Source organism: Crocodylus siamensis, chromosome 2 (genome assembly GCF_052110815.1).
Source record: "Crocodylus siamensis isolate JL-2025a chromosome 2, ASM5211081v1, whole genome shotgun sequence".
Lineage (NCBI taxonomy): Eukaryota > Metazoa > Chordata > Crocodylia > Crocodylidae > Crocodylus > Crocodylus siamensis.
Window position 1 is genome coordinate 252,047,359 of NC_143396.1, and position 14,764 is coordinate 252,062,122.

A 14,764-nucleotide genomic window follows, 5' to 3' on the forward strand; every position below is an offset into this window, starting at 1 on the left:
CCAGACTTTGCATGCCCCTGGTCTATAAGGTGCAAATCTACCCTGCGCCTTCTCTTGACTTTAGACATACATGGCTAACTACCTCTCTATTCATAGATCTATCATCTATGAATTTCTCTAATCCCTTTTTAACCTGACTATACTATCTACAACTACAGCCTCCTGTGGTAATAAGTTCTGCAAGTTAATGCTATACTGAATACAAACATACTTTCTACTATTAGTCTTAAACCTTCTTCTTACTAATTTAAGTGAGTACCCCTTCGTTCTAATATTCTGGGAGGTGGTGAGTAACAGTTCCCTATTCCCTTTCACAACTATCATGATTCTACAGAACTCTCTCAGCCTTCTATCTTCTGAACTAAGGCTATCTTAGCCTTTTAGTCTCTCCTGGTACAGCAGCTTCTCTATACCCTCCGATCTTCTGGGTTGCTCTTCCCTATACCTTTTCTAATTCTACTACACCCTTTTTGAGATGCAGACTAGGACTGTACACAGTGCTTAAGATGTGGGCATACTGGGTTTGAACAGTGACATAATGATGTTTTCCATTTCCTCCTTAACAATGGCTGTTTTATTAACTGTTTTGGTATCAATGAACTATCAATGGAGCTATCCAGGAATGTCTGATTCCTTTATGCACTTCTGTAACACATTAAGCACTTCATGACATTAACTATATCACATAAACACAGGTTATTACACTGCCTGTGAACTATACCCCTTCTGCAGACAAGCCTATTCTGCTCTTAAATCCTATACCAGTATAACTGCTACTGATATAAGCAAATGACTGCTCTCTAAAAGTTATGCTAAGACCCAATGCTCTGTACCATTAGACTTAATTCATTCTGGCCCTGATACAAGATAATGGTTATTTCCATCTTAGTTTTTTACATGAAGCAGACAGCATCATACTTTTTCCTCACCACTACTCCAGTTTAGTTGTAGATGCTTTCTAAGAGTAAAGTTAAAAGCAAGACTGCCTGCCCTCTTCACAATTTCGTCACAGAGATTGTGCAAACAGCTCCTTTGTATCATTAAAGAATTATGTGCATGAAACAGTTACAGTAAAAAGTTGCTGCATGTTCCAGGGCAGCAACTCCCTTTCTTTTTGACACTGCTCCAAATGTATATACTGTCACTAAAATACTTTCAGCACATCTACCCTGCAAACATAAGTGCTGTGCAACAGGTTGCATTCCTCTAGGCTACCCTCTAAACTGGATGCTGTACCACCACACATCCACATAGTGTTGCATCCAGATTAAATTAGCCACCCGCAGAACTGCAAACCTGTCTACACTGCTTCCAGTTCAGGTGGTAACATGCTCAGAGCAGAACGGCTTGTTTGAAGGCACTGTTATTCACCAAGTTCTAGTTAGCTGTTAAAAACAAAGCATGTGTTTACAGTAGAAAGACTAGGACCTGAATTGATCCTCTGAAATCTTCCCTGTAGCAAACTGTATTAACTTAAAACTATGCTATGTTCATTCGTGCTTCAAAACAAAGCAACAAATACTATATACCAAACCCCTATGCCTTTACAGAGCCTCAGTGAAATCAGGGAGGTTCCATCCAGACCCACTTATCTACCCTCATGTGGCCTGTTAAAGGACAAAAGCTTTATTCTACAATAAAAGAAAGTGTCCTGTTACTACACTACTGAAACTGTGCTAAATTCCTATCTTTGTCTAGCAGTACATGACCTTAGTTGGAGAATTCACCTCTCCTAATGTATAGTACAGCCTGCTGTACAGACAGCAATCACTCCTAAGAACTGAAAAAGTGACCACTCCAAAATAATGCAAAAGTAACTGCAGCCTGAGCAGCTTGGAGCAAGGCAGTGAGATCTGTGAAATTACAGCTGATATCCAGGTACTCCATAACACCAGTTCTATTTTGATTTAGGTCTTAACCAGATTTTCTTTTCCAGTTTTGAGGATTCTCAAAATACACATGCCTGAAGTCTTCAGTATATCTCACGCTGGTAACCGAAATGTTCCTGTTGCTGAATCAACCGAATCTGAATCAAGCTGGATATTTAATATCTTGGTACAGAATTCACTAATGTCACACCAAGATAGTAGTAATAGTGTTATTTTAATTAACATTTACTATACATAATGAAGGCATTTTGCTGCATATCACAGTAACTTTGTACACAAGCTATAGATTTAGAGCTAAATCAACTAAGGTATTTAATGTACATGTTTTTAAAAAGGTGTAGGCATCCATATCTGAACATGTTCTACATCTTCTGTATCATTACCTGAAATTTACCTGGGGGGGAAAAAGAAAAACATAATCAAGTCACCAATTATCACTAACTCAATTATTTTATCTTCGTGAAACAGCTGCTTTCTAATTGCTTTTTTCAGAAGTGCTGTTAAATAGCACAGTCCCCTGTTTTACTAAATAATCTAGTCTAGAAATATATATATATATTTGTTATGTCCAGTCAAAATTCTGTTTACAAGCTTGTCTGTATTCTAAGTTAAGTTTTAAATCGTTTACAAATCATTTAAGCTTGTACACAGCCCTGTAGGAAATTCTCAACAGAATCATGTATTTGACAGTGAAGCCCATGAAGTCACACCACTTCGCCAACGGTTTCCTGAAGATACTGAGGAGAATTGGGGACAGGTTAGTTTGTTGGCAGGTACAGCACATTCATTCTCCCAGTGTTGTTCTAAGTTGAACCAAAAAGAAATTGAATCTCATGGCACTTGAAATTCTTCAGAAAGCGAAGTCATCAAAGATACTCAGGCAGCAATTGTAAGCTTTATTTGGCTGGAATTTTCCCTTTTTTGCCCTGTAGCCACCCACATAATGTGGATGCCACTTTTAATTTTTTTGTTTATGTATGCGTCTTGGTTTTGTTTTCCACTTACTAGTCATTCTCTTCTTCCTCATTAACTCTCTCAATAGCACAGGTTTAATAATAAGTCATGCAATTGAGTTTGCAATGATTTCAAACTCTCATCCAACTAAGAGGGAGGGAAAGCTATTACACAGAAGAGCAATTGAGTACTTACATGCAGGCATTACTGAAACTTCTGCTGTCACAATACTCTTTATTCCCAAGTTTGATAAGCCTCCTCTGATTAATCCACAAGTGAATGCTAGATACTAAATATAGAAAGTATACCATGTCAGCACCATCAAATATTACAAAGTAATGCTAATATATTAACCAGTAACGTACAGGACTACATTATAGTGGTTTCATGTCAGACAAGGGAATATGATAGCCCTCAACACACTTGGCTAAAGACAACAGAGTTTCATGCAGCAATGCAGGTGGGTAAACAGCACAAAACAGTTGGAATGATGACATGCCCATAATGTTTTCTCTCTTGGGAAAATGGAGGAAAATAGGAAATTCCAAAAATTATCTGATTTCCAAAGGGAAAGGAAGACATTTTGAAAGACCTAATGGTTATCTTCATTGTATATTACAATGTTCTGTCTTGCTATATTACTTTCCAAAGAATGGAGTGTGATCTGATAGCAGTTGCATTCCCAGGCAGAACAAAAGAAACCCCTTGAAGAGAAAGTACTGTCTGTCATACAACTCAAACAATACCAATAAGCTTCAAAATGGCCAAGATTATTTAATCAAGTTAAATTCCATTAGCTTTTATCAAATTTGCTGTCTCCAGCTACAACAGGATATATTTACCAACCTCCAGTCCCGGGGTGCTCAATCTCCAGCCTGCAAAGTCATGTCATCCAGCCTCCAGGGCTCCCCATGGGTCCAAAAATTTGGCAGCAGGAGAGCAGTGGCAGTGGTAGTGGTAATTGCCACTCCCTGGCTGTGAAATTTTCAGAAGTGTGCGGAGTTTATGGGCCAGATAACAGCACTGCACTCTAGACTATGCTACTGTATGGAGCCAGGCTGATCCATAGAGCCTTATCTGTGCACACATGGCCAACCCGGGTTGGCATGCTGCTGTGTCCAGGTGCACAGGTCCAGGTTGGGCTGGGCCGGTGAGCCACTATACCTGGTGTACAGCGTCCAATCCCATGTGCCAACCCAGCCTGCAGACTGTCCCCAGTACCACTCATCTGGCCTGAAGGGCCAAAAGGTTGGATGCCACCACTCTAAATCAAACAGTATTTCACAGAAAATACTCTTTATCCATTTTTAACATATATTTACCCAACTCTTACCAAGGAATTAGCAAAATTGACTTAAGGTAACTTAGTTTTCCTAGCTACATATGAATATTACCTTAGGTGCATGTTCTAAATACTGTTTCCCTGCAGACATCTGAGTCAAGAGACGAAATTTGTTGTCCTGAAGTACATAGATGCCCTGCAGAGAAAAATATTATTCTTTAGCAGCATATTTAGCAACATGATTTAATCAACATTTTTGGTAGGGAAATCCATCATCTTTTGTAAGAGACAGTTACAGGACAGTGAAATGTTTTCAGATTAAAACAGAAGCTCTGGATTTAGACTATATATAAAGACTGGAAAGTTTAAATGGGATTATTTCCTTACTGCTTTGCTTCTTTGTAGCCAGAACAAAGATAGGATACCCAAATTGTGAGTTTATACACAAACAAGCAATAATACATATGACCAACTTAAACAAGTTTCACATTAAGACTCATTACAATTAGAACTCTGTAATAATTATGTACATAATATTCCTATCACTCACCACTGTGATATCTGACTAGCTAGTTTACATTTTGGCACAAATCTTTCTAGTATTAAAGTCATCAAGATGGAATTTTCCTAATGGCTGGCATGTTAGTCAAAGAAGTCTTTACAGTTTGGAAAAATTATTTTAACAGCAATGCTAGAGTCAAAAGTATGATTTATTATAGTTAATATTTATCAAACTCAACTGTTTATATATAGTATATAATTTTTGAGGAAAGGCAATGGAGTAAGAATAAATAGGTAACCAAAAGGATATGAGCAAAAGCATTCAGATGTCTCAATACAAACAGCATAAAATTATAATTAGATTATCCATCACATATACATATACTGAACACCATTTAAGTTTTGATATCATGGATCTCAAATAATAGTGAACATCATTTTGCAGGGAAAGCTTATCCATTTTTCATGCATAAATATTTTCAGTAAGGTGCAAGTGAGTATCTCAAAAGATAACACTCAATTTGACCTGAAAGTAGAAGACTTCAAGAAAGCCTTTCTAGTGAAATGTGAGGCATGAAGCCCGAGATTAAAAAAACCCTTGATTGATTGCTAAAACAAATGTTTATACTATGATGCTCTTACAGAGCTTGCATAGGGCAAAATGAAACTGCACTCTCAATTTCTGGCCTTAAGTCAATTAGTGTAGAAATATTACAAGAACTGTTTGGCAAATTGTAAATGGTTGTTTAACATGGAAAATACAATCACTAAAACATGTTATAGTCAAGTCTGCACTAAAAGAATTTTCTATGCCAAAATCAGCATATCATTAAAATTATTATTCAGTAACATACAAAAAGAAAACAAGGATTAACAAAAAAGGTTATTACCACATCTGAAATACATTTGTGATTAATTTCAGACAAACTAAAGCAACATTAACACTTCAAATGAATTTTCATAACAAACTCAACAAAGTAAAGAAACTTATGTCACAATATCAATACCTGGTGATTGGTCCTTAAATTATCAATTTGCTTTTTGAATACAGTAGTCCAAAAGTCTTTGCAGATGAACTTCATAATGTCTAACTCATCCTTGAATCTGGCAGTGTCTTTAGTAAACCTATGAAGAGTGACCAGTATATTTTGTTTGATTTTGTTCAAATAAACTAACTGTGATTTACTCAACTGACCACTACCATGTAAATAATAAATATTAAGTGTAGACAAGGTACATTTAACGTGACAACTGAGAACTAAACATATCCAAGACAGAAAATTGTAATGTAAAATTGCTATTATCTCTTGGTTTTCATAATGTATTCATAATATCCTGTTTTTCTTATGTTGTTTAAACAGACACACAATAGAGCAGAGTTATGGTAACACTTATACATTTGAATTAACTGATTTTTAAATGCAAAAGCATGGCTAATTGATGGATGAACAATTCAGAAAGCTTTAATATTAAAGCAGTCCACTTAAGCAAAAGCTAGTGTGTAAGCTCTTTCAGAAGTACAGGTTTCCCTTGCTTTATGCTGTACATGCATTCCTGGAAAACAGCACACAGCTCAAATTCGCATAAAGGGAACCCACTTTACAAAGTAACAAATAGGGGTAGTTCTAAGACATCGACTGTACTGACTCCCAGACACATTTTTACCACTTTTACAAGAATATTTAGGTACTCACTGTCACAGGGCACTACGCTGCCTGCTCCTAGAAGTGCAGAAACTGCTTGGGGAGAGCCCACAGAGACAGACATATAAACCCCCGGCTGGAACTAGGGGAGGCAGTAGGCTGCCAGCAGCCAAGTGGGAAGGAGCTCTCCTAGAGGGAGCTATGAGAAGAGGCCTAAGGGGTAGTCTAGCTTCTGCTAATGCCAGGGGCAAAGCTGATTCTTTTAAAGGGGTGGAGCACAATTGAATTTGTGTATCACGTTATAGCTCGGGGGCTTCTGTTTTGTTTGCCGTTTCATAACAACTGGTGGTTTGGGTGAGGCTAATGGGGAAGGAGGAGGCCTTACTGGGGGGACCCCAGTGCCAGTGAGGGCATGGTATTTGGGGTGCACAGACTCCGGCACAAGTGAAGGCACTGCACTAGGGGCACAGAGAGAGGCAGGGCTGTAGAGAGCCCAGTGCCAAGGGGTGCAAAGACAGGGCTGCAGGGTAGCCCAGTGAGGACAAGGGGCCAACCTGTAGCAAGGCCTGGGAGAAACAACAACCCCATCCTGTGACAGCAGACAATACGCACGAGCACGGGGTGGTGGTGAATGTTACCATAATGAGGATGGCAACTACAGAAACATAGAATCATAGAATCAATGAGTCGGAAGGGACCTAGACAGATAGTTCAACCCCCTGCCATGGGCAGGAAGGAGCACTGGGGGTGGGAGGGGTCATAAGACCCCAGCCAGGTGCCTATCCAGTCTCCTCTTGAAGATTTCCAGGGAAGGTGAGAGCACCACCTCTCCAGGCTCTGGCCACCCTTACAGTGAAGTAGTTCTTCCTAATATCTAACCTAAACCTATCCTCCCTCAGCTTGTGGCTATTGTTCCTGGTGACTCCAAGGGGGGCCCTGGTGAACAGACTTTCCCCGAGTTCCTGCTGCTGACCCCTGATAAAGTTGTAGGCAGCCACAAGATCCCCCCTCAGTCTCCACTTGCAGAGACTGAAGAGATTCAGGTCCCTCAGCCTCTCTTCATAGGGCTGGCCCTCAACCATATGAGTGGCCTCCTCTGGACCCTCTCCAAGTTCTCCACGTCCTTCTTGAAGTGCGGCGCCCAGAACTGGACACAGTACTCCAGCTGCGGCCTGACCAGCTCCGCATAGAGGGTGAGCAAGACGTCTCTGGACCTGTTAGTGATGCCCGTGTTGATATATGACAGGGTGCGGTTGGCTCTGCCTATTGCTTTGTCGCATTGGCAACTCATATTCATCCTGGAGTCAATCCTGACTCCAAGATCCCTCTCTGCTCTGTGCTGCTGAGAGGGTCAGCCCCTAACCTATAACCATAATGCTGGTTCCCTCTCATATCACGTACCACAAGCAAGGAGCACAGATCCACACAGGAGGCCATATTTTGGTGCACATCACTCCCACAATGCACTGCACAAAGCAGCTGACTGCAGGTTTCCACCACACCACTTGCATAACAGTGAGTTTATCTTGCATATAATTAATTTTTGTTATAAAAAGGGTCATCACATAAGTGAATTTGCACATACAGAACCCACATAAAGCAAGGAAAATCTGTATTACATCAGATCATGTTAAAGTAACTGAGAGAAGATAATATACCACCATATGCTTACAACTAAGATTCCCGAGCTAACATTTGTTCTACATTCTCAGAGTGATCCTGGCCTCACTTTTTAATTTTTCTCCATCCTTACATATTATTCTCTAATTACCCTTATAGATGACAAAGTATGTTCATGTTAATCTATATGCTTGTAACTTTAGAAAATTAAGTTTACAAATCACACTAAAGATAAGGAAACAAATCCTTAGATACTTCTATACACATCAGTAACATGTAGTGGCTTACTAAATAGGCCTGTGCAAATAGGGAAGTATTCAGTTCTGATTCAGCCAATTTGGAGGAAAGTGATTCAGTTTGGATCACTGTCCTGAATCAATTCAGCCGAATCGACTTGGGAAGATTCAGCACTGATTTGAAGAGATGATTCGGATCGGCTGGGGAGAGGCAGGGACAGCTAGGCAGTTGCAGGTTTTTCTGTGGCTCCTCCAGCTGTGCCTGCCTCTCCCTGGGTTGGGGGAGCTATAGGAGAAGGCCCCATGACTGCCATGCCCAGCCACATCCCCCACCCGACCCCAGCCTAGTCCCAGCACTTAAAAAAAAGCCCCGCACTCAATGGCTGCAGCAGCAGCAATTGAGGCCTCTGGGCACTTGTGGCAGAGCCCCCCTGTGCAGTGCGGGGCAGCAAGGATTGTGTCCCTCTCCGTCCTGTCCCCACCCCGTGGCACCCGCACAGCAGCTGCCCCATGGCGCAAGTGCAGCATGGCTCGGCAGGGTACTGCGCACTGTCTGGGAGATGGGGCAGCTCCAGCAGTTAGCCAGAGCCCGGCACCACTCAGCCCCAGCTCCCAGGCACTGTACAGTGCTCTGTCAAGCAATGTGACAGCTGCCATGCGGGTGCCAAGCAGGGAGGCGATCCCCACTGCCCCGCACTGTGCAGGGGTCTCTGCCACAAGTGCCCAGAGGCCCTCTCCCCCACCTGGATTGCCCCCCACCCCACCTGGCACCTGTGCAGCAGCTGCCCCATGGCATGGGTGCAGTGCAACTCAGCAGGATGCTGCGTGCTGCCTGGGAGCTGGGGCCGCTGAGGCTGAGTGGTGCTGGGCTCCTGCTGACAGGTGGAGCTGTTCCAGCTCCCAAACTGCACAGCACCCGGCTGAGCCATGCCGCACCTGTGCAATACAACAGCTGTGTAGGTACCAGGCGGGGGGGGGAGGGGGCGGCACACGATCCCTACTGCCCCCCACTGTGCAGGGGGTGGGAAGGGGCGGTCTGCCACAAGTACCCAGAGGCCCCAGTTGCCACTGCTACAGCTGGTGAATGTGGGGCTTTTTTGGGTGGCTTTTTTGGGTGTTTTTTTTAAAGTGCTGGGAGGCTGTGGCCAACCGTGGGATGGGGCCAGGCAGGGCAACCATAAGGGCTACTCCTGGGGCTCCTCTGGCTGTGTCTGCCTCTGCCCAGCAGGGGGAATTGTGGGGGTTCTGCCCTGCTGCCACTTGCCCACCCAGTGCGATGGAGGGCATGATTCAGGTGCAGCTCACTCCAAGCAGCAGCAGGGCATAGCACCCACTCCCAGCACTGCCACACAGGGGGTGTGGGATGCGGATGCAGCACAGCTGGGAGTAGGGGCTCTTCCCCACTACCGCTTCGCCCTTCCACCTGGAATGAGCCGTGCCCTTATCCCGCCCCTGCCCCCCACCCTGGACAAGCAGCACTAGGCAGAGCCCCTGCTCCAAATGCTACTGAGCCCCCATCCTCCCCCCTGCTGGGCAGCTTGTCTGAGTCCCAGCCTCAATCCCTCCCTCTCCCAGCCCCTCCTCTCCCCTCCCTCTCCCAACAGACTTCTCAGCTGCCTGTTTAGTCTATGGCCGAATCTCTGAAGCAGCCAAACCTTTTCCAAAGCTTTTCCAAATCTATTCAGATGCTTCAAATCTATTCAGGGCTTTTAATTGGGCTTCTGACTGTATTTCGATTCAGAGATTCAGAACCCAAATTGGGCCGAATCTCCTCAGAATCAAATCAGCTACCAAAGTTTCGCGCAGCCCTATTACTAAACCACTTTAGTGGTATAACCAAGATGGTCATAAAAGGCACGCACATCCTGAAAAGAAAAAGAACTGAGAAAGATAAGAAAAACAGTATGGTTAAATAACAACAATTCAAGAGATTTTACAAGACAAAGAGGCATCCTTCAGAAAATGGCAAATTTGTTTGTCGCAGAATTTAGAGTAAATAGACACCTTTATAGAATAAATAAATAAGACAAATATATATAATTGCAGTCTCAGTCTGGCAACTAGTTCCACTTACAGCGTCATTAGTTCTAGCACCCCTTAACACTTCAGTCTCTGATGGTACCCTATTTTTGTTCTAGAAAATAAGTCTGAGTAATTTCTGGTGAATTCTACCATCTCTGATGAAGTGAACTTGAAAAGATCTAGTTACCAGAATGAGATTGCAGTCATCCAAAATTTGTCAATTAAGGTGTGAAATGTTTAGTGCTAGTTCAGCTATGAAAGCAGCTCCTCTGCCAAAAGTGCAAGCAGTTATCTTTTAGTAGTAGGGTTGGAGTAATGATACAGCCATGATGGTCCAGGAAATGAGGTAAGCATTTTTTTTATTTTTATTTTTTTTAAATCGGACCAACTGGGTTAGTCAAGCTTTCAGGCACAAAGTGTCCTTCCTTAGGTCTGTCTGAAGGTCTGTGGACCTGAAAAAGGGCTCTTGGTGCCTCAAAACTTGTCTAATCTCTCTCTCAACTACACAGTTGGGCCAATAAAGATATCACTAAAATAGTCCTTCCATTGCATGTCTTTTAGAAGGTCACTAGGAGGGTTCCTTGGAATTACAGTCTCATGAGCCTGACTTCAGTAACAAAAAATATGTAGTGCTTCCAAGTGGAAAAAGCAGAGAACAGCTGAAAACAGGTGCTCCAAGCCCCTGCTTGCTGTGGGTGGGGACAAGACCAGGGCAGATCCAGAATTTGACAACAGGGGGGTGTAGGAGTAGCCACCCTACTTCAGGGGTGTCTGCACCCCTGCTGCCAGTCCCTCCCACCCTCAACCCATGGACAGACTGTGTCACGGGAGCCACTGAGGGCTTTTTCAAAGATGCCTTGAGATGCTTATCTGCTTTGGCAAGTCTCCTCCGGGGCCTGCTGCTGCTTTTCTCCACTTTTCTAGGGGTAGGGAAAGCTTCAAAGCCATTCCACGAAGACTATACAGGGAGTTCCATTTACAGCAGGGGCTTTCAACTTTTTTTTCATTTGTGGACCCCTAAAAACTTTTGAATGGAGGTGTAAACCCCTTTGAATTGTAAGTGTGGGCATTCACATACTTTTAACTGATCAGAGAGAACTACCTAAATCACGGTGGAAGTTCACAGTACCTCGCTGTTTTTGCCATGTCCTCCCCGTCCCCCGCTGAGTGGCAGAGCACAGTTTTGCCTCTTGGCCATTCAGTAGTAGGTGTGTGGCAAAAAGAGCAAGATTAAAAGGCCGAGGCAGGGATGGAATTAGGGCTAGCTTCCCAGATTAAGGACAATAAGAAGTACTTCTTTAAATACACAGGGGGTAAAAAGAAGGTTCCGGGTAATGTGGGGCCCCTGCAGGACACACTGGGAAATTTGGTCGTCACACCAGACAACAAAGCTAACATGTTTAACGATTTCTTTGCCTCCGTCTTCCTAAGTAGAGACCAGAACAGTCACCTCCCTGCTGGGCCTCTCTCGGGCCCCAGGGAAGGCACACCTGTGCCAAGGGTTAGTGAGGAACTAGTTAGGGAACTTCTGGAGGGACTGGACGTATTCAAGTCAGCCAGTCCAGATGATCTCTACCCTAGAGTTGTAAAGGAATTGGCCGAGGTCATTGCAGAACCCCTGGCACGGCTTTACGAGCACTTGTGGTGCTCTGGTGTGGTGCCAGAGGACTGGAAGAGGGCCAATGTGGTTCCCATCTTCAAAAAGGGAAGGAAGGAGGACCTGGGGAATTATAGGCCAGTTAGCCATACCTCAATCCTAGGCAAGCTGTTTGAGAAAATTATTCTGGCACACATCCACAAGGGGCCAGCTGGGGACTGCATGCTTAGGGGCAACCAACATGGGTTCATCAGTGGAAGGTCCTGTCAGACCAACCTGGTGGCCTTTTACGATCAGATCACCAAATCATTAGATGCAGGGGTAGCAGTGGACATAGTCTTCCTGGACTTCTAGAAGGCTTTTGACACTGTCTCTCACCCAGTTCTCATCAAGAAACTGGGGGACTGTGGTGTCCACACCCACATGGTCAAATGGGTCGCCAACTGGCTGGAGGGCCGCACCCAGAGGGCGGTAGTGGATGGGTCCTTCTCAACCTGGAAGGACGTGGGCAGTGGGGTTCCGCAGGGCTCGGTTCTCGGGCCTGCACTGTTCAACATCTTCATCAGTGACTTGGACAAGGGGGTGAAAAGCACCCTGTTCAAATTTGCTGATAACACTAAGTTGTGGGGGGATGTGGACACTCTAGAAGGAAGCAACAGACTACAATCATTGACTCCAAGATGAACATGGGCCGGCAGTGTGGGGAGGCAGTCAGGAAGGCCAACCGTACCTTGTCATGCATCCACAGATGCATCTCAAGCAGGTCCAAGGAGGTGATTCTCCCCCTCTATGCGGCACTGGTCAGGCCGCAGTTGGAGTACTGCGTCCAGTTCTGGGCGCCGCACTTCAAGAGGGATGTGGACAGTATGGAGAGGGTCCAGAGGAGGACCACTCGCATGATCAGGGGACAGCAGGGCAGGCCCTATGAGGAGAGGCTGAGGAACCTGAACCTGTTCAGTTTCCAAAATAGAAGGCTGAGGGGGGATCTAGTGGCCTGTTATAAACTAGTCAGGGGGGACCAGCAGGCACTGGGGGAGTCCCTGTTCCCCCGAGCACTGCCAGGAGTGACCAGGAATAATGGTCACAAGCTGGTGGAGGGGAGATTTAGGCTGGATATCAGGAGGCGCTACTTCACGGTCAAGGCGGCTAGGATCTGGAACCAACTTCCAAGAGAAGTGGTGCAGGCTCCTACCCTGGCAGTCTTTAAGAGGAGGCTAGATGAACACCTTGCTGGGGTCATTTGACCCCAGTACTCTTTCCTACCATGGCAGGGGGTCAGACTAGATGATCTACTCAGGTCCCTTCCGACCCTAGAAACTATTTGTGAAAAGGTGCTGCTGTGCCACAAACTTCTGCTACAATTTAGGTAGGTCCCTAATCACAGTCTTCTCTCATGGACCCCTTATACATAGTCTGCAGACCTCCAGGAGTCCACAGCACCAGATGAAAGCCACCGGCTTAGGGAAAGCAGCTGCAACTGATGGGGGGAGGAAGCGGGAGCTCCCCCACCTTGCTCTTCCCCAGGGGATGAAAAATCCCTTGCCACCCCCACTGCAACTGTAGCTGTTCAGAGCCCAGACCCATGCAGCCCAGTTGGAGCCAGCAGTGGCTCCGGAGCTTCCTCGCCCCCAGGACAGCAAGGAAAGCAGTAGCTGGCAGACAGGGGAGAAAGAAGGAGCTGCCTTGAGGACGGAATGGAAGGAAACAAAATTCTTACTAGCTTTGGGCACTTTCAGAACAGCCCCCAGGCTGAAGCAGCAAAGACCAGCCCGACAGGGGTGCGGCCGCCCCTGAACGAAACGCTGGGGTCCGTGTCCCCGCCGGAGCGCGCAGGCGCCAAGCGCCGGACTCACCTCTCTATCAGCCCCTGCCCGACCCGGAAACCCATATTCTCCAGCTTCGTGATGCAGCGCCCGTTCTCCTGCAAGACACAGCGGCAGTGCTCAGCCCCGCGCCGCGCCCAGGTCCGCGGGCGGGGACCCCACCCCAGCGCTGCTCGGGCCCCGCGCTCACCGCCTCCCCCTGCTCCGCGGCGCGGTGCAGCTCGGCCACCATCTCGCTGTGCAGCAGCAGGAAAAGCGCCTCATCCGCCATCTCCACTCGCGTCATTACCGACTGCGGCCCGCCACCACGGGAGCACCGCGGCCTCAGCGCCCCGGCAACAAGCCACTTCCGGGGTGGGGCCGCCTGTCAGGCTCCGGGCAGTCCGCAACACGCATGCGTGCCGGAGTGGGAGTCCGAAGAGCGCATGCGTTCGCGGGAAGCGGGATGGAGTTACCTCCTGTCAGGCGCCAGGGGCTGTGTGGTGCATGTGTGCGCGGGGTTGGGGTGAGCTGTAGTGCCGGTGCGTGGGATGTTGCTGTGAGCTGCTGGGGCCGGCGGGCGGCCTCATGTTGGCAGACTGGGGTTTAGTGCAGTGAGACTGTGGCACAACAAAGCTCTCCTTCCCCTAGGGGGTCGCTCAGTGCCCTGGACGGCCGACGCCGGCCCCTGTGGCTTGAACCCTTATCCGGCCCTTCAGACTTTCCACCCCCCAGACATTAGCAGCGGCAGGCGCCGGGGCTGGGGATCCTGCTAACGGGGATGAGCCCCTGTAGGGGTGTTTTGGGGCTGTTTGAGGGTGGATAAAAATAAACGATTTTTTTTATTTAAAAGTGGGATTTTTAACATTTACATCAGATCTTTTTTATTTAATTATATTATTTGATTTTTAAAATGCTTTATAAAAAATAAACCTATATATACTTTTAATTGAAGATATATTAAAGGTCAAAGATATCATCATGGAATAGGGATTATAACTTCTAATTATCATCTACTATATGAGACAATACATTCATGTAACCTTTGTAAAGGTTTATAAAGGGTCACAAGGGGCATGGACCCAATCTTATGGGGTTCCCAGAGGCTCCTCTACAGGTTAGTAAAGATTAAAGAAAACCACTGTACCCAGTGGGACTGTGCTCAGTCTAGATGATCACATTAAGCATCTCTGATGCTTAGTTTCAGTTCTCAGACTA

General features: G+C 45.7%; 1 protein-coding gene across 1 annotated transcript; it reads right to left on the reverse strand.

Moving 5' to 3' along the window:
- Window positions 1-2,084: 2,084 nt before the first annotated feature.
- On the reverse strand, window positions 2,085-13,944 carry TRAPPC6B (trafficking protein particle complex subunit 6B). Its single transcript, XM_090033646.1, has 6 exons — window positions 13,758-13,944; window positions 13,598-13,665; window positions 5,634-5,751; window positions 4,238-4,321; window positions 3,039-3,132; window positions 2,085-2,283 (listed from the first exon to the last, which is right to left on the reverse strand). Exons 1-6 carry the CDS (start codon window positions 13,851-13,853, stop codon window positions 2,252-2,254), a joined length of 492 nt encoding a protein of 163 aa, XP_089889772.1. The 5' UTR covers window positions 13,854-13,944; the 3' UTR covers window positions 2,085-2,251.
- Window positions 13,945-14,764: the final 820 nt, after the last annotated feature.